This window comes from Brachyhypopomus gauderio, chromosome 6 (assembly GCF_052324685.1).
Source record: "Brachyhypopomus gauderio isolate BG-103 chromosome 6, BGAUD_0.2, whole genome shotgun sequence".
NCBI lineage: Eukaryota > Metazoa > Chordata > Actinopteri > Gymnotiformes > Hypopomidae > Brachyhypopomus > Brachyhypopomus gauderio.
In genome coordinates, this window is record NC_135216.1 from 13,562,612 (window position 1) to 13,582,336 (window position 19,725).

The 19,725-nt window shown below is 41.6% G+C and overlaps 1 protein-coding gene and 1 long non-coding RNA gene across 6 annotated transcripts; both read right to left on the reverse strand.

The window, feature by feature from the left end:
- Window positions 1–1,279: 1,279 nt before the first annotated feature.
- gnrhr1 (gonadotropin releasing hormone receptor 1) lies at window positions 1,280–11,834 on the reverse strand. Of its 5 annotated transcripts, none has more exons than XM_077008828.1 (6): window positions 11,533–11,834; window positions 9,811–9,855; window positions 8,646–9,177; window positions 4,431–4,638; window positions 3,556–3,713; window positions 1,280–3,452 (listed from the first exon to the last, which is right to left on the reverse strand). In XM_077008828.1, exons 1-6 carry the CDS (start codon window positions 11,700–11,702, stop codon window positions 3,186–3,188), a joined length of 1,380 nt encoding a protein of 459 aa, XP_076864943.1. In that variant the 5' UTR covers window positions 11,703–11,834; the 3' UTR covers window positions 1,280–3,185. The 5 variants fall into 5 exon arrangements, with proteins under 5 accessions (XP_076864943.1, XP_076864942.1, XP_076864946.1 ...); XM_077008827.1 differs by having other exon boundaries at window positions 3,556–3,716; XM_077008831.1 differs by having other exon boundaries at window positions 3,556–3,716; window positions 8,646–9,464; window positions 11,533–11,613.
- An 802-nt stretch (window positions 11,835–12,636) lies between these two features.
- Window positions 12,637–19,013, reverse strand: LOC143516917 (uncharacterized). Its single transcript, XR_013131821.1, has 3 exons — window positions 18,348–19,013; window positions 14,606–14,732; window positions 12,637–13,353 (listed from the first exon to the last, which is right to left on the reverse strand). It is a non-coding gene; the product is annotated as an uncharacterized LOC143516917 (long non-coding RNA).
- Window positions 19,014–19,725: the final 712 nt, after the last annotated feature.

The following is a 19,725-nucleotide window of genomic DNA, read 5'->3' on the forward strand; positions in this document are numbered from 1 at the left end:
GGACTCGGCTGAGACAGCATGCAGCCCATCAGCGTGTTCAGTGCAAAGTATCATATCACACAAACCACCACTACCGATGTACTGCATTAGTACCTGTGCTTTCACTGATATGCAGTTCCACTGTTGCACACACTGACACAAGCACAGACCTTCAATTGTTGGAAAAGGATTGTAGGACAAGTGATTTAATTCCAGCAGTAAATAACACTTGTTCTCTACGTTCCTTCTACCACCTTCTTGTTATGCTTGCAAACTCTTCTGAAAGGCTTGTTTGTCATAGAAGATCCACCAATACCTCCAATGGGGTTTCTGATCAAATCGAACACATACAAATGATTTAATTAACCTCTATATCAAATGATACATTTATACTCAATGTGTATTATGGGTGACCACATCAATACAATATGTATTAACATTACATGGATACCTCACAGCCTAAACTATGAATGGAAATGATTGGAAACAAACAAGTAATTTATACACTGAACATTAACCCAACAATTATTATTACGTCAGTTTTCAAAATCCAGACTATATCTCTACACCAGGTTATTATGGTTAATAATAACTATTAGTATAGTTATGGCTATATTAATTAAGGATGTAAGTGTAATAATAAGTATTTCATTCACTTTTGGTTCTGAACTTTTTATACACAAATCATACATAGTAGAACAAATACTTAAATACAACTGTAATGCTTAGCCATCATAATCTAAAATTCACGTGTACTTTCAAGTCGAAATTTAATGTTTTTGGTCAAGTCAAGAATGTTGAAACAAAGCCTTTGAAGCTTTTAGCAATGTCTTATAGAATTAGAATTATACATTTGGCCTTATTTTTAGTTCCCTAACATTAGTGCTTATTTCCAGACCTTCCAGTACCCAGTCCAGACAGTTCTTGGTAATTCTTTTTTTTTTTTTTACTGGGACTGGTCTTCAGAACACAACTGTCATGGTACAGCCACTGACTCCTCCATTTGGGCGTGTTTGTGTGTGGTTACATTCATCCAGACCCATATATGTACTTCTGTGTGTGCCCCATGTGTGTGTGTGTGTTAGAGTTATCCGTGCTGCTGGTGTTGCTTGTTGTCTTTCGTGTACTTAAGATGTGTGTCTTGCTGTCGTTGTTTGTCTAGCACTAATGCACTATAGCCTGTAGTAGTGGTAATAAACTTTTGTTATGCACACTGCCTGCCTCTCGATGTCTAGCTCACTCAATGTTATAACAACATTTCAGAATCAGAATCAGAATCATTTGTCTTACCACAGCTGCATCCATGATACACAGCAATACATCTATGCTCCTCACCCTCTTCCCATTTTTCAAAGAGCATAAGCTCTCTTCATGGATGGAGAACCACCACCTGAACGTCAATCTCCTCACTCAACCTCATTCCACTGGAACCTCCATTGCCACCTCCGCACACACTGCATAGATTTCTGGAGTTGCTGTTAACAACCAGCTACATTTTGTAGGGTCGCATCCACCACCAGGACTGCAGAATCATTTTACATCATTAGAAGAGTGCATTCGCTCCTGGGCTTTCCCTGGTTTTTTGCCCAAGCATTGATTATTTCCACATTTCACCTGTGCAGCATCCTAAGCCTGTCTGTAAGTTTGAAAGGTTCCCTGAATCATTAGCAGGTATAATTACACAGCCTCATATTATCTGTGAACCATAAATACCCAGAATACACCCCAGCATGGTAAGATTCAAGATATTTAGTATGTCCTTAACAAAAAACACCCAAACAAAAAGAAGGAACATTCATTTCATCTTTCACAGTCGGTGGAGGAAACAGACCGATCTCTGAAGTCCTTCAGTTATGGTTTTAAGACTCTTATTTTGTAGTTGTTCCTTGGTTACTGTACTATACAGCCTTCATAAAAATGAGATGTATATGTACTTTCACCAATACAAATGCATTTCAGATGTGCTGTTCAAGCATTTACTCATTTATCCACTTGCTAGGAATTTCTCCTTTGCATAAGGTATAGTTGCACTCTGATAACTTTATTTCCCTTAAGTTACATTTGCACTTGACCAAGGTAGGTAGTACATTCAGACTATGCTACGTGCTTATGATTATTTATTAATGCTTCTGTTTTGTCACGTATGGCTACGCCCCCTCTCCTAGCTGTCACTCCGGGTTCCCTTGTGTCTGTGTCCCGTGCCTGTTTATCCCGCCCAGCTCGTTATCGTGATTCCCTTGTTTATTACCACGCCCCCGTGTCATTGCCATCACCTGTCCCTAGTCAGTGTCATTGTATATAAGTCCCAGTATTTCCCCAGTCCAGTATCCGTGATTTTGTCTGCTTTGTGCCTTGTGCTTTGTCTTCCAGTCGGATTGTACTTTGTTCTTCTGTTCGCTGTTTTACGTGAGTCTGCTCTGTGTTTCAGTTATCCGTTCCGTGTTTCCCCGTTGTGTTTAGTCCATTCCTGAAATGCCTGTTTACCTTACCTGTTCTGGCTGCCCTCCTGGTTTGACCCACGCCTGTCCTTTCGACTCTGATTTTGGTATTCCCTTCATTAAATCTCACTCATCTCAGCATTTGTGTCCGTCTCCTCGCTCCGTGGCACCAGCCACGTTACATGTTTGCACATTTTGAAAGTCCCTCTAAATAAGACCGTTAGCAAATGTCTAGGTAAATGTCTCTGAGGTCATGTGGGGACATCTGTCTCTTCATGGCTGTGTGCTCTATTACAACTACATATACCCTGGGTTGGGTTCTTGGTCTGAAATGTCTAGGTAAATGTCTCTGAGGTCATGTGGGGACATCTGTCTCTTCATGGCTCTGTGCTCTATTACAACTACATATACCCTGGGTTGGGTTCTTGGTCTGAAATTGTGCAGTTCTCCATTATAGTCCCATTTACTTTGGTGACACACCAGAAATCAGTTCTAGACCTCTTGTTAGCTGAACTAATGATGCAATAATACAAAGCTGGCAAACAACGACAGCAAAACAACTGGGCGTACAATTGCCTGAATGCTTTTGGTGAAGGACCACAAAAGGCTACAGTTCCTCCATGGCTATATTAACATTTTAACATGGATGTACATACCTTAAGTCAAAGGTGAAAGTCAGCACTTCAATGTATATATTTTTTCTATTTTAATTCAAAGTAGATAGCTAGTGCCAAAACAACAAAACTGTCCAATTAATAACGGACTGTCCTATATATTAAACTTGTAGCATCCATGGGTCCTTATAAGAGTGTATTTGCTGGTACGTCCTCGGTGGAATGTGAAGGTAGTTTGTAAAACTCCTCCTTTGTGACATAAGTACATCTTGGGTTCTTGAAGTCTTTTATATCTGTTGTCCAATTGGTTGGTCACCACTTCCCAGGTCTGACTCAGTAGCTCCTCCCCTATTGCCAGAGAACTGCTCCAGAGACTTGGGTGAAGCATTCGGGTTCCTCCAACACAAGCAGCCGGCCAAGTCTGCACGGAATGATGGTGTAAAGAGACCATAGATGACTGGATCACAGCATGTGTTGAGGTTTCCAAAAACAAAGAAGGCATGGTGGACATATTCTGGAATCACCTGTAGCATCTTTGGCTGGAACCAGTACCAAATTCCCAGAAGATAATATGGTGTCCAGCATATCACAAAGGAGGCAACAATGATAATGGTCATTTTTAGAGTCTTCATACGTGCTTTGGGGATCATATCGGTTCCACTGCGTCTCAGACAAGGCTCTCCTACTAGGGAGACATTTGTAGTAAATATACCTTATAACAATGACATGATCACATTAGGAAAATGAAAACAGATCCATGACATGATCGCATTAGGGAAGTGATCACAGTTCAATGACATGATCATGTTAGGAATGTGATCTCAGATCAATGACATGATCATGTTAGGAATGTGATCACAGATCAATGACATGATCATGTTAGGAATGTGATCACAGTTCAATGACATGATCATGTTAGGAATGTGATCACAGTTCAATGACATGATCATGTTAGGAATGTGATCACAGTTCAATGACATGATCATGTTAGGAATGTGATCACAGTTCAATGACATGATCATGTTAGGAATGTGATCACAGTTCAATGACATGATCATGTTAGGAATGTGATCACAGATCAATGACATGATCATGTTAGGAATGTGATCACAGTTCAATGACATGATCATGTTAGGAATGTGATCACAGTTCAATGACATGATCATGTTAGGAATGTGATCACAGTTCAATGACATGATCATGTTAGGAATGTGATCACAGATCAATGACATGATCATGTTAGGAATGTGATCACAGATCAATGACATGATCATGTTAGGAATGTGATCACAGATCAATGACATGATCATGTTAGGAATGTGATCACAGTTCAATGACACAATCACATTAGGAATGTGATCACAGATGATCACATGATCATATCAGGGAGGTGACTCACCCTTGTTCTTGCTTCTGTGCATTTGGCGGTTGATCTCCACCAGGATGCGCGTGTAGCAGCAGCTCATGACCAGCAGAGGGAACACATATAGGGTGATAAAGTGGAACATGTTATAGGCCGTCTCCTGCCAACGCTGCTGGAAGCTCCCGTGTGTGGCACACTGGACAAAGTCGACTCCCTCAGCCTTGATTGCCCTGAAAATGAACAGCTGTCATGCAACATCAAAAAAACGGTCAGAAGGAAGAAGAGTATAGTACAGGTGAACAGTATAGTATGAGTGAACAGTATAGTACGGGTGAACTGTACAGTATGAGTGGACAGTATAATATGGGTGAACAGTACAGTATGAGTGAACAGTATAGTATGGGTGAACTGTACATTATGAGTGAACAGTACAGTATGAGTGAACAGTACAGTATGAGTGAACAGTACAGTATGAGTGAACAGTAAAGTAAAGGTGAACAGTATAGTATGGGTGAACCGTACATTATAAGTGAACAGTATAGTATGAGTGAACATTACAGTATGAGTGAACAGTATAGTATGGGTGAACTGTACATTATGAGTGAACAGTACAGTATGAGTGAACAGTACAGTATGAGTGAACAGTAAAGGTGAACAGTATAGTATGGGTGAACCGTACATTATAAGTGAACAGTATAGTATGAGTGAACATTACAGTATGAGTGAACAGTATAGTATGGATGAACAGTACAGTATGAGTGAACAGTATAGTATGGGTGAACAGTACAGTATGAGTGAACAGTATATTATGGGTAAACTGTACAGTATGAATTGACAGTATAGTATGGGTGAACAGTACAGTATGAGTGAACAGTATAGTATGGGTGAACAGTACAGTAAAGGTGAACAGTATAATACGGGAGAACCGTACATTATGAGTGAACAGTATAGTATGGGTGAACAGTACAGTACAGGTGAACAGTACAGTACAGGTGAACAGTACAGTATGGGTGAACAGTACAGTACAGGTGAACAGTACAGTATGGGTAAAGGATGCACAGGTGGGCTTTAGGCCCTTAAGCTTCCTTTAGTGTTAGGGTCGTTTGTAGATTTTAAATGCATAAAAGTACTACATAAATTGGTTTATTGCATCAAGACTTTTTGACTTTGTCAGGAACTTCTATTTAAACAAAATAATTGTTTTTATAAAATGCTCGTTAAAATGATCATTAAAATGCTCGTTAAAATGCTCGTTGTATGCTTGTTAAAATTATGACCTTTCTGTTGTTAGAATCAATTCCGATGCAGGTATAATTAGAAAACAATAATAATTGCCAAAACTGAAATCATAAACACACTATATACCAACAGCCCACAGCAGCTCTTCCTTCAACCATTTGATCTTCAGTTAGGAGCTTCTGTCTTTGTCTTTTTCACAAAACAAGGAAAGACAGACATTTCCAGATATGTAAGGTCAAAGCTGTTTAGAGTTGCGTACACTGTTGTGTATGCTGTCAATAGACAGGCCCAGTGGGACACAACAAACATATTAAAACCAACACTGTCATGGATCAGGAAGCCCAGCAATGTACCCAAGAGGTCAGAAACAAAATGGATGATAAATAATTTGTTTTTAGGGTCTTTAATGGCTGGTCAAAACTGACCCATTAACATAAGAGATAGTAACAGAAAGCTAACACAAGAGTAAGGCTAATAAATATTGTGAATGATGAATGAACTTGAATGTATTTTCAATAATTTTGCTTCATTCTGACATAAATGTTATCATTTATAAAATTTGAAAGGTCCAGTATTTAATAATGCAATTATTATACAGTAGTAATTTGCACAATAGTCTTATGTGAGTACCACAGCTGTACACCTACTTAACCAAACCCTTTGCATGGAGACACAGAGTAACAGATTGTATTTTTCAGATATGACCTTCAGCTGTTTTTTTGAATGATGCAATGGATATACAGTATAGTATGACTCATGTGTTATTGACACAAGCTCTGCTGTGAGGTCTCATGATAATTTGGGCCTATATCTCTGTCAGTGGATTCAATAGCAGTTCCATGGTAATTTATGAAGTATAAGGACCTGCACCTGGACTGCTCAAATCCATCCAGTGCCTCAGAACACTTCTCAATGTTGACAATGCTAAGATTTCAAAAAACTTCAACAACCTTTAAAGATTTAAACAGACACTATATGCTTACATTTCAGACTAAGCATTTTAGGCCATAAACTACAGTCACAAAACTTTAAAAGCATCTCCTAAGGTATATATCAGCATTCACTGCATACACCCCCCACCACACACACTCATAGCTGCTTTGTCACATGATGCTTTGGAGACAGTCACTGGAAAGTCTGGTTTCCTCTTCCACACACATTCTCTCTAGATCTAATTTCTCTTAGGAGTGTGTAAGTATTAGAAACAGTATGGGGTAGGAGGGACAGAGGGAGAAGGAGGGTGTGTGTGAGTATTAGAGACAGTATGGGGTAGGAGGGACAGAGGGAGGAGGGTGTGTGTGAGTATTAGAGACAGTATGGTGTAGGAGGGTCAGAGGGAGGAGGGTGTGTGTGAGTATTAGAGACAGTATGGTGTAGGAGGGTCAGAGGGAGGAGGGTGTGTGTGAGTATTAGAGACAGTATGGTGTAGGAGGGACAGAGGGAGAAGGAGGGTGAGGAGGGTGTGTGTGAGTATTAGAGACAGTATGGGGTAGGAGGGACAGAGGGAGGAGGGTGTGTGTGAGTATTAGAGACAGTATGGGGTAGGAGGGACAGAGGGAGAAGGAGGGTGTGTGTGAGTATTAGAGACAGTATGGTGTAGGAGGGACAGAGGGAGGAGGGTGTGTGTGAGTATTAGAGACAGTATGGGGTAGGAGGGACAGAGGGAGAAGGCGGGTGTGTGTGAGTATTAGAGACAGTATGGGGTAGGAGGGACAGAGGGAGGAGGGTGTGTGTGAGTATTAGAGACAGTATGGGGTAGGAGGGACAGAGGGAGGAGGGTGTGTGTGAGTATTAGAGACAGTATGGGGTAGGAGGGACAGAGGGAGAAGGAGGGTGTGTGTGAGTATTAGAGACAGTATGGGGTAGGAGGGACAGAGGGAAAAGGAGGTTGTGTGTGAGTATTAGAGACAGTATGGGGTAGGAGGGACAGAGGGAGGAGGGTGTGTGTGAGTATTAGAGACAGTATGGTGTAGGAGGGACAGAGGGAGGAGGGTGTGTGTGAGTATTAGAGACAGTATGGTGTGGGAGGGACAGAGGGAGAAGGAGGGTGAGGAGGGTGTGTGTGAGTATTAGAGACAGTATGGGGTAGGAGGGACAGAGAGAGGAGGGTGTGTGTGAGTATTAGAGACAGTATGGGGTAGGAGGGACAGAGGGAGAAGGAGGGTGTGTGTGAGTATTAGAGACAGTATGGGGTAGGAGGGACAGAGAGAGGAGGGTGTGTGTGAGTATTAGAGACAGTATGGGGTAGGAGGGACAGAGGGAGAAGGAGGGTGTGTGTGAGTATTAGAGACAGTATGGGGTAGGAGGGACAGGGAGAGGAAGATAGTATGAGGTGGGAGAGTATTGATAATGCAGCTCAGCTCAGCACCCACCAGACTTTCCTCTCCCTCATTGTCCATAGAAACATATCTGTCTCTATCCTGATGGCTCTGAATGCCAAGGGCACATTCACCAACCACTTCTAATGACGTCTTTGTTAAGTGCATGAAGAGCAGCTGGAATGACTGTAAGAAGCAGAGATACAGCCAAGCACATTCTCTACAGCCATATAGCAATCCTAGTGGGCACCATAGTCTAGCAGCCCTGGGTTCAAGTCTACTATGGGGCTGATTAATGATGACTATCAAGGAATATGCCCTGTGTTACTCTTGAAAAAAGGTTTTTCAATACACCTTCTAAAAACAGGTTTAAAAAGGCACAATAGTATGTTTGTATAATAGGATGTTTTCATAATAGAATCTGTATTGGACTTTTTAATTCAACCATTTAATTTTCTCTAATATTCTCCATGCTCTGAACTACAATCACAAAAACTTTAATTCCATGAGGAAAAACAGCATTCTCCACACAGATAATGTTTTTGCTTGTTAGTCTGTGTTAACCCACGACAAAATGTAGCTTCTCTCGTATGGCCAGGATCTTCTACGCACCCCTCTCAGTCATGTCAGTCTCCTCCTCAGACTCAAGCGAGCACTTCATCCAGTGTGTGTGAGCAGGCACAACCTCACTGACCTGTGGTGAGGCGAGGAGCAGGCTGAGGGTCCAGGCGGCCAGCAGCATCCTCCTGTTCCTGCGTCCCGCGTCCAGCGCGTCCAGCGGGTGCAGGATGGCGTGGTGTCTGTCCAGACTCACCACCACCAGGATGAAGGCCACCGAGTGCATGGCGAACAGCTTCAGGAAGCACAGCAGCTTGCACGCACCGTCGCCGGCGTACCACTGAACCGTCACGTTCCACGCCGCGTCCAGCGGCATCACCACGAAGGTCATGACCAGGTCGGCGCAGGCCAGGCTGCCGATGAGCGGCCGCAGGTGGGCGGCCAGGCGCCGGCCGCGGCCCCGCGTCACGCTTAGCACCACCGACAGGTTGCTGATGGCCGCGAACACGAAGAGCACCAGGGTGGCGATGACGCGGAAGCGGGCGGCCTCGGTGAAGGCGGGCGCGTCCCACGCCGGTAGCGGCCATGACGGGGAGGCGTTCAGGACGGAAGAGTTGACCAAGACGCTCGTGGGGCTTGGCAGCAGCAGAGTGGAGTTTCCTGACATCCTGGAACGTACAGATATTCATACATTATCTCATATCAATAAATAAAGTCTTGCGTTCAGGGTTAGGGATCATTTATAATAAATAAATAAAATAATTAAGTTGTACTAAGGATAATCTTATGAAGCGCTATACTTCCCCATTTAGTCTTCACTGCACTTGTAACCTTCTCTGTCATGTCTGGGATCTATGTGCACATTTGCACTTAAAACCTCCTCGTTTGAAGATGAAGATCTTGGTTAAAATGGCAGTGATACTGCAGTACAGTGTGTCTCTGAAGATTCGAAAGCCTATGTATTAAACCACAAGGAAATCAGGGGAACTGTTCTCAGATTATTCTCAGATTGAAAAGGCTGCAGGAATAATATGAGAACAAGTGCATTGCATTCATCACTTTCTGTTTATGAGACTCAGAATTCATATGTACGGGCCAGAGATCTTTTGTTTGTTTTTCTTTTTCTGTCGGTGAGATAGCTGCTTGGACATCTGTGGAGAGATCCTGCTGCTATTGAATCATTTCAGACAAACACCATGCACAAACCTTCACTTCATCATTCAGTGCTGGGTTTAGTTCAGGGATAAAAACCAATACTGTACAGCACAGTCCCTGTTTGCACTAAGACACAAATATCTTACCTTGATGAATGAAAATGGCCCCTCCAGCTTCTGGAAGCCCTTCTGCTGTGGATAAAAGGATTTAGGGTTATGACACACAACAGTGGCTGCCACAGGTCAGACCTTTGTTGAATTATGAGGACAGCATGGATTACATAATCACCATTGAGTTCACCTAACAGCCTTGGTTTTACTAACATGGAAATATTGATGTGTGTGTGTGTGTGTGTGTGTGTGTGTGTGTGTGTGTGTGTGTGTGTGTGTGTGTGTGTGTGTGTGTGTGTGTGTGTGTGTGTGTGTGTGTGTGTGTGTGTAACTGTCCACTGAGAACAGGAAGCCCTATGACTAAACAAGACTGAGAACTCTACCAAAGTTCACCAAATTCTAACAGAAAATGCATTTTTCATTTCTTTTCTCATATTCTGTGAGCAGATGTATGCACTTTGACTGAAAAGGCATATGCCAGTGGCAGAATACATTCCAGTTTCTTTCACAGGGGAATGTGACAGGGAGAGTTTCCATCAGCACCAAACACAGCAGACATTTGGAATCTGCTGCAATCTCATAGCCCTGCCACACCAGCCAGAGCGCTCCTGAAGATGTGTGGTGAGGTCCTCTCGCTGGCCTGCACACCGGCACTGCACTGCTGCACAGGGCGTGTGGCCACCAGCTGAACTTCACGTCAGGGGAACGGCGTGGTTGTCGGCCTCAGCATAATGTTAGATATGATAGTAATATTTTTGAACGTGCCTGATCTAAGTGGTAAGGTCACATTGGACTTTGGCTCTAATGTCACTCCGGTCTACGGCCCGCCTCCCTGATTCCGCACTGCAGTTTCATGCAGTTGTGGAAAGGTGAGGGGTCAACATGATTTATTATTACATGATTGTATTATTTTATTATTCTGGTGACTTTTGTAGGCTCCAAGTTTCCAAAATTGGCATTTAAAGCAGTGTCCTGTGGTTCTGACTCAGTGTCCTGTGGTTCTGGCTCAGATAATAAGGTTTAATAATGACATTTTTTTGAAGATATGCTAGCAAAAAACATGCTACTCCAGAAATTTGATATAACAACTTATATGTTTCAGATCATTTAAATCATATATATGTAAATGTTTTGGGGACTTTTGAGCTATAAGTAGAATGGTCAAAAGGGACAAATGTAACATTCAATGCGAATTAATCTCACCCTTTCTCCACCTTGCATAGTTTGAATAAGGTTCAATAAATCACTAATCCACATCACTAAGATTTCTAATATAATATAATGAGAGTTGCTAGAAAGATCTAGAAAGATTATCCATTATATTACAAGGAGCAGGTAGCACAACCAATGTGAATTAATAGAATTGAGCTAAAATCTAAAATCAAAATTGTGACTGCATAAAGAAAACAAACGAACAAACCGAACCTTCCACTCCACCCGCCTCCCCCCAAAAAAACCGCAATAATGTATAAATACATAATACATAAATTAAATTATGTATCAACGTAATAAATAAATATGTTGTTATATGTTCTGGTTGATTTTTAGTATTTCTTCTTAGCATTTGTTTTGGTATTGAGATAGGCCTATATCCCTTTTAGTTTACAAATCGTTTTAAAGAAATTTTTTGTTTAGTGAGACAGTGCAAGTTTCATTTACTCAGACGACAGGATCGATTAAAGTTTTAAAACATCTACTGGTTAAAACTTTGCAGGCTAATAGGTTGATCGTGTTATTTATGCTTAATATGGAACATACCTCAGGTGATATCCAGCTGACTGATCACACAGATTAATCCATGAAATCTTCAGTTTCTTTACCCATTCATGCCGGTGTGAGGGTTGAGGTATACGTGAGAAATATCTGCTAACCGCCTGAGAGTAACGTATCCTATTGCGCCCCACCTTGATTCTTGTCCACTTGTCCATCGATTTTGATTCCCTGTCGCTTCCATCAGTCGTGTGAGGGTACAACACAAGTGGTATCAGGTACGCTATATGTTGCCGCAGTTAACGGTTATTCAAAGTGACGCGGATATTGACTCGGGAAAGAGCGGCGGTTTAAAGATACAGTAAAGCAACCGATTTTTCGCCGTAGAGCTGTCCAAGTGCTGAAGAGTACCGTTTATACCCGACTCTTCTGAAGACTTGATTTTCTGGCATATATAAGTTCTCCCTACCCCTCTAACAATAGGGCTACAGTCACATTTATAACAAATGGCCATTTACAGCTTCTTATAGGTGATGGCGCTGAATGTGTCAAATTGTCAATATATGTAAAATCCTTTAGAGTGAAATAATTACACTTACCAAGTACATTTTTGAAAAAAAAAAAGTTCACCCCTGCTACAAACACAATACCTCACAGTGTGTGTGCATAAAGTGTGTGTTATTAACATTAAAAGCAGAAACACTAGCAAATATTTATACTATATTTCTATTAGGGACAGATAAAACATAATTTTTTGTGGTTAACAGAAATGTCCATTTATGCAAATTAAATGCAAAGATTTAAGCATGACTTTATAACCATACACACAAGGGGGCAGGAGAGAGCGAGAGAGAGAGAGAGAGAGAGAGAGAGAGGGGGGGGGGCGCAGAGAGGGATTAGTTTAGGTTTCCTTAATTAATGTCAAACTGATTACAATGTTTTGCTGAAGAAGGATGAAGTGTAAGTGTACACGTGGGATTAAGAGGAGAGGCTAAATGATGCACTCAAATAATAGAAGCAAACACATTTGCATGTATAAAGACAAAATTACACAAAAGCGTTTAATTGTGAGTAAACAGAAATCTGAAGTCAAACATTAATAAAAGCAAATGAAAGCTTCATTACAAGACTGAAATTATTAATTATGTTTAATGTCTAATTTTTAGTATTCTGATTTTGATTCTTATTCTAATATTGTGACTGATTCTTTTCTGTACACAAATGATGGTAAAAGTAACAAAAATTACATTACTGTAAGGGATACATCAGTGTTATATTTACATAAAATATAACATTACATATGTGTTACAATTAAATTGTGCTTGAAGTCCTGCAAGTCCAGATCTATACAAAGTATATTTACTATATATTTGTAGACTTTTTCCATAAAATATATTTATTACTGTTAAATGAGAGTTCCCAATGTGCATCAAGCAGGATTGATAACATAACTGCAGTAATGAATACTGCTACTACAACATTACCATGATCTATTCATCCATATACATAATATATAACAGATAGTACATCCTCTATACAAATACAGTACATGTTACACAAAATACTACATTTCATAAAAGATTATTTTGTGCACCATTTCAACGGTGTGACACACAGGCTGTATCAATACTAGTGCTTCATCATACAGTTCTCTAGAGGTGTAATCGCAGGACAATTTGTGTGCCGCACTGCCCTCTCCTGGTGGAAGATTAATTGTTAAATGATAAACTTCTTTTGTCACCCTTCTCACTCTTGCAGTGATGAATCACCGTGACTGCTGACTTGGTTTTGCTGGTGGCAGTGCTTTAGCAACTCCTGAGCTTAAAGAAATTCAGCTGTGTTGTGGAGATGTAAGGGTTACACCATGCCCTGAGGACAATACATGTAAGTCAAAAATGGGTCACCTATTTGGGATAATATAACCGAGCTAAGACAAAGGTAAATAAAACACAGCAAATATGTAAATGCATTGGTCATAATATGTGAGATTAAGAGTCTTCATCCAATCAATGACCAGATACTTCATAGTTGCCCTCAGATACTCCATTCCTCCAAAACTGTACGCTACCATAGTAAACTGCACGTCAATGTAATACAGCATTAATATTTTCTGCCAACTTGCATCTTTTATCTGCTGTTACACTTGTGCTACATAGTGATATCCTGGAATATGCTACAAGCTATTTGTTTATCCAATTAACAATGCGTGCTACTACAGTAAAATATCAAAATACATTTGTGCCATGGCACACTTGTTCCTGGTACACCTACATAACCTGTACACACAGGCCTCTTTATTATACACTGGCCATATGGGAGCACTTTATAGCAGCACAGTTTCACACTACAGCCCTTCTGTTGTCATTGCAGTTTGTCACTCATCCTCTACCCTGTTCATAAATGCTCATGACGCTGTGACTTCAGGACCACTGCTGACTAGATATCGCTGACAGTGACACTGACATGTGACACTAACATGGCAGTGTCTCTCTGGCTGGTATATCAGGCATAGCAGTGTTCTTGGGTTATTTATTTACTTTTTGTTTTACATATGTCAGTATCGCTGCTGCCAACAGGGGTCCCATGGTCCACTGACCACTGATGTAGGAGTGGGAGACAGCCAACACAAATTGTCCGTGGCAGCAGAGCTGCTATAGCCTTTAGCTGATATTAAATTTAATCAAATATGTGTCAAACATGTAGTGAGTGTGTGCTGTCCTGTTGGTTTGGGGGGGTTTTTGGCGTCACACTGCTAGTGTCACCTTGGATTACTGAACTGTGGACTCAGTTCCTTATCTCTTGAGATCAATTTTGTTCTGGTGTTGCTCCACACTTCACAGCAATGATTTCTAGGATAATATTGAGGATTTGTAAAAGGATGGCAATAGGTAACATATAAAAGTCTCATAGCGGTTCAGTGTTTTGTCTGTGTAGGCTGCACTAGATCTCGTAATCTGCCCTACCCAACTCCCTTATTAGAACTGGCAAAATGTTCTATTTTAAACATTACATGCAGTGTTGTAGTGTTGCCACCAGAGGGGAGGAACAGGCAGTACTCTTCTCCACAGTAATATGTAATAGTAATTGTCATTTCTGTGGAAAGTGGAAAGTGGGTCCATACCTGGTTTAGAAGTGCTCCCTATCCACAATGTGTGTGTTCCTGGGGTTTGATCGAGACGCCCATCTGAATATCACAAATATTGTCTCTGGAATTACATAAATATCCATTGTCTGCAGCCCAGAATTTCCTGTAGGGTCAACAAAAATATCACAGAAAAACTAAATGTTATTTTGGTTACATTACCTTGGTTGTACAAAATGTGGTTATATAATTGAAGATAATTACATTCAGATGACTGAGAACCCAAATTAAGTATTGCTTGTAAAATGGGGCAACACATAAATTTTTTATTCTATGTTTTACAAACATTACAAATAAGACCAAGCAAATTTGAAATCATGTTTCTTCAGGTGACCAATGATTGGTTGTTGTGTCTAGAATGTTTTAGTGAGGTCTTTCTGTGAGGGCATAGAAGTCACTCATGACTTGCTCATAAACTGACCTGTCTCACCCAGCCCTTCTAATGCCCAAAAGAGTCATGCATGTTAACAGATAAGCAGTGATCCCATAATACTGAAGTCTGCACAACCTCTCACCTCCCTCCACCTGAGAGACATTTCCAAATAACCCTCTGAGACAACTCCAAATGACATTTTGTCTGCTTAATATGGATGACACCTGCTAGACCCATTAGAAGCAAATGGCAAAAGGGAATGGAAATGTATCACTCAAACCCACAATTCCCTTGAATATAACAATGGGAAAAAGTTGGAATCTGAAGGATAAAGTTTTGACTGGTTGTTCTGTGTTGAATGTACTAAAATGGCATAGACATCTTTATAAATATCTAGTGACCAGTCAAAACAAGACACTTTCTCTTGCAGGACTTTTTCACTCAGGATTCTTGCAGAACCCGGGGGAAAGTAGTGACTACAATCAGGAGTCAGGAGTCGTAAGTCAAAAATGTTTCAAACTGAGATTTACAATGGATGTTTTTTTTAGAAAGGGCCTGCACACAGACCTTGACTGCACCGTGCCGCTGGCTGGGAAGTGGGCGTTTTGTTTTGATTTTTAAGTCGAGCTTATAAAAATGAACGTTAAAGCTGTTAATCGGAGGAGCCCGCGTTCACCCACCAAGAGTGGAGGAGGTGGGATTATGGGAATGATTTGTAAAAGCTGAATGGAGTGGAGGCTTCCTTTAAGTCTGGGTTCAATCTGCCAATATTTCTCTAGTGTAGAGAGAATGTGCTTCTCTCTCCATTACAGTGTGGGTGAGTCACTGGTTCTGAGGAAGAAGTCAACATAGGATTAGAGCTAACATCCTGCAGTGTGAACATGTGACTGCAATGATGAGACGTTGCAGAAATTATTGCATGATTTAAGGCGATTGGGTATATTTAATATAAAAGGAGATTTTACAGTGTGAAATCAAAGAGGCTTTGGACAGTTTCATATGTATTCTTAGAAATGCCTAAATTCATCCTAATACCTCTAATTCATCCGAAAGCATCAGAAAAGACATAGTCTTTTGTAGCATAATGCCTCCCTGACTAACCTCATTAATAACCTCCTTCGTTCATTTTTTCCGCATTATAATGGCTGGATTGTAGATTTTGACAATGTTCTTTTTTTTCTCCAGAACGTGTGACTGTACTTATTCATTTTGCCACATGACATCATGTGACTTTTAATCCCTGTTTGTGATTCTGTGTATGTAAGTAAAAGGTTAGTAAAGAAAACTGTCCAAGTTATCAGACTTATGTGGTTGGCCATATCTCACTCTCTTTATATGTTTTCCTGTTACAATCTGCTTAAATTCTGGAAGATTATTCAAATTAACAGTCAAAAGAGAAAAACACTGATTTTTAATGTGGTTCAGTTCATGCAAAATTGCTAATCAGTACCCAAATCCAGCATGCCTTGCACAGAGACTTGCCTTACAGGCTGGATCTTTTAATATAGGAGGTATTGTATGATATATATGAGGCATCCCATGATTTCAGTGTTTATATTTAGGTTATTCTGTGATGAGGCCTAAAGTTTTCAAAGCAGTGGGTTTTTGGTGTCGGACTACCTTACATTTTTTCTTTGATCATGAGATCTGGACCAGATTCATCTAGGAGGAGGAGGAGAAGACATGTAATTTCAAGTGAATGTTACTCTCTTCAAACAGAATGTATAATCATGGTGCGACAAAATATAATGAACACTAGAGTGCAAAACTGTCATGGAGTCATTCCAGATGTATGCAACATGAAACCGGCATCAGATGCAGACGACAGCAGAGCAGCTGCTGCAACTAAAAACGATTTTGACTTAAGAGGACAGTAATAGTTGCATGTAGAAAACCAGATGGTTAAGAGCAGTGTCTTACACCGTGTGCAGTCTGCACCCATTCGTAGTTCCAGAAGTACCTGCATGTTATTTTTGCAAGCTCACAAGGACACATTAAAAACAGAATATTTGTAACCACTTGTTTAGGATTATTCAAATGACCCCTAGCGTTGCAGATTTGTTTTTCCTTTTCAAACAAATTTGATTGTAAGTTCTTTAATACGGCTACTATGATTTCTGAAACGATAAGATCATCTTGATTTTACATTAGCCTGATGAATTGCAGATTTGTGCGAGACGTTACGTTCATCTGACGCCCCACCACCGCTAGAGGGCGCAGCAATCATTTTGCTAACAGACAATGAAAGTTTAATGAAAGACCCGCACGCCATTGATCTGATCGATGTGAGCTCAGTAAAGGTGATCCCGCGGTCTGACGAGATTACCCAAGGATGAAAGCACCTTTACTCCAAAATTCGTAATCTATGCCGCACGGCCGTCTGCAGTGTTTATAGTTTGGATCCAGATGGGTACAAACACAAGAGTTAATCTAACCTCTAGACCTGTGTTAATTCAGAGCTTGGTTATCGTCTGTGCGTCCATGTACAACATGGCCTAGCTAGATGGCGTTTTAATGTGAACACGAGCAGAACACCGGGTCATTCATATCAGCATTCACTGTCTCACAGCACAAATGCTTAACAGCCAAGTTGCCCTCAAATCATTGGGAAATGGGTACGATGCTATCATAGACACTGAAATTCCTGCACATGCCAACTTCAGTTGTCTGCTTTCCCCAGTAGTTGGGATGGTATTTATATTTGATTTGTTTAAAGAAAGCCGTCACGCCAATTCGTAAAGTAGGTCAAAGATAAGGACGAGTGCTTTGTTTTCGGTAGTCAGCAATATGATTATCGATAAGTGTTTTATTTCGAGTAGGCTGGCTAGCTTTCTGATCTTTCTGACAATTACTTCATGTAAGCAATTTACTACCTGGATGGGAATTATTATTAATTTTTTTGTTGCGCATTAAGTTGCTCACGATGTCATATCTATTTGAAAGGGTAAATGAATGGGAATGTGTTAAAGGAAGCCACAGATTTAATAGTAAACATAATCTGATCTTTTGACTTTTAACTACTGGCTAAGCCCATGAAGTTCACGACGATGTAATAACGTTCTTCTGCTAGATGCTTATTAAACACCGTATACTTTCCCCCATTTAGCCCAGAACAACGTTGAAAAATGTTAAAAAACAGCCGCGACGGGACGTCGACGCTCCCTTAAAAGAGTCAGTCGCTCGGCCCGGAGGAAGAAGAGGGAGTTAATATGGCTGTCCGCGATTTATCTGCCAACGTAGTAAGCTCGCCTTGCGCTGCCGACACGACGCGCATAACAAGCCCATTTAGTTGCCATCATTTCAGAGCTCCTTGTCCCCTCCCCTCCAGACACAGACAACAACATCCACCTTAATAGGGGCGCGTCTCCGACACAGCCGCCGACCAATAACCCGTCTGTCTGGGCAGAGAGCAGGGGGGGACGAGCGCTCGTCGAGGCCCAATCAGCGCTTTTGTGTTGCCTGCCGGTGCCGGGGACTGGTCGTGAAGAGCTACCGCGGCGCTCCAGGATCGGAAAGTGAACCCGGAGCCAGAGGAACCTGAGGGGTAAAGGCGAGTCAGGTGAGCCCGGGGATTCGGGCAGGGCCTAGCCGGGGTCGGACGGGATTTTGAATTTTTCAACGGCGGGATTTGAAATGTTAAGAGGGGATATAAGCGGGGGTTCGTCGCGCCGTGGCGGTGTTGAAGCGGGTTTCGGGGGCCGGTGAGAGACGGTTTCAAACGTTTTCGTGAATATCTTAAGACGGTATCGGGCTGTGGTGGCTAGGGAAGGTTTTCACCGAGCGCGTAGTTGAAAGTGGCTAACGCTATTAAAACGGTCTCGGGTCGGAACAACAAACCCAGCGGCTCACACGCGAGTCAGCGGGTCGAACAATGTGGCGATATTGACGAGATACTTTTTGCTCGAACGAGAGAGACCGGAGCGTTTTTGTGCGTGAAAACCGTTTCATTGTTTCATCTCGCGTCTCTGGGGGTTAACGGAGATTGGCGGAGGAAGCCTCGCGCCCTCCCGGCTGCGCGAGGAGGCTCCGGTAGTGCAGCGGTACACACAATGAGAACCCCCCCTCCCACATAAATATATACACACTTATTACACCGGTAACGCTTATGTACACACATACTTCATGTTAAACGGGAGATTTAGTGCTAGTTTGGAGTGTTGGGGGGTAAAGGAGTGTGTGTGGTGTGTTGAGGGCAGTGTACGGTAGAGCTGACGGCTGTACAATTAGGGGAGGGAGGAAAAAAAAAAAGATCCGAAAATGCATCAGCCATTTACGTAAGTGAGGACGTACTCTCAACTTGCTCCATATGCACGCAAATGGCTGCCCAACACTTGACAAGCAGAAGGCTTAAATTTAATTCCAACGTGAATGCACGTATTGATCGTAACCAACAGGGAGTCACTGATAAACGGGTGGAGATGACGTTTGGAAAGAAACTCTGATCAATAATATATGCAGTCTATTATTCTTGGTGCTGCAGACACGTCTGAAGTGAGACAGCGCCTAATTTGTAGGCTGTGCAGTCCGCAGCCTACTATAACGGTCCAGGGCGAAGTGTCTGCTGCTCCAGTCTTTCTAGTATGGGTTCTGGAGACAGACATCTCTAACTTGACTGCCTAGAGTTAATGTGTTTGCTGAAGTTGCATTTCTTTTTTTTAGCATATAGCCCTGTGGATGGTGGGAATGTACTGACATCAGCGAGACTGTATTTTAAAAATAAAATTAA

Bases quoted from the DNA above. Each gene is read 5' to 3' on its own strand.
- gnrhr1 (XM_077008827.1), bottom strand. From the start codon at position 11,702: ATGGACAAGTGGACAAGAATCAAGGTGGGGCGCAATAGGATACGTTAC. The intron at 4,639-8,645 runs GTCAGTGAGGTT...GTTGCATGACAG, and splicing joins TGCTCCTCGCCTCACCACAG to CTGTTCATTTTCAGGGCAAT. The intron at 3,717-4,430 runs GTGAGTCACCTC...ATGTCTCCCTAG, and splicing joins GCACAGAAGCAAGAACAAGG to TAGGAGAGCCTTGTCTGAGA.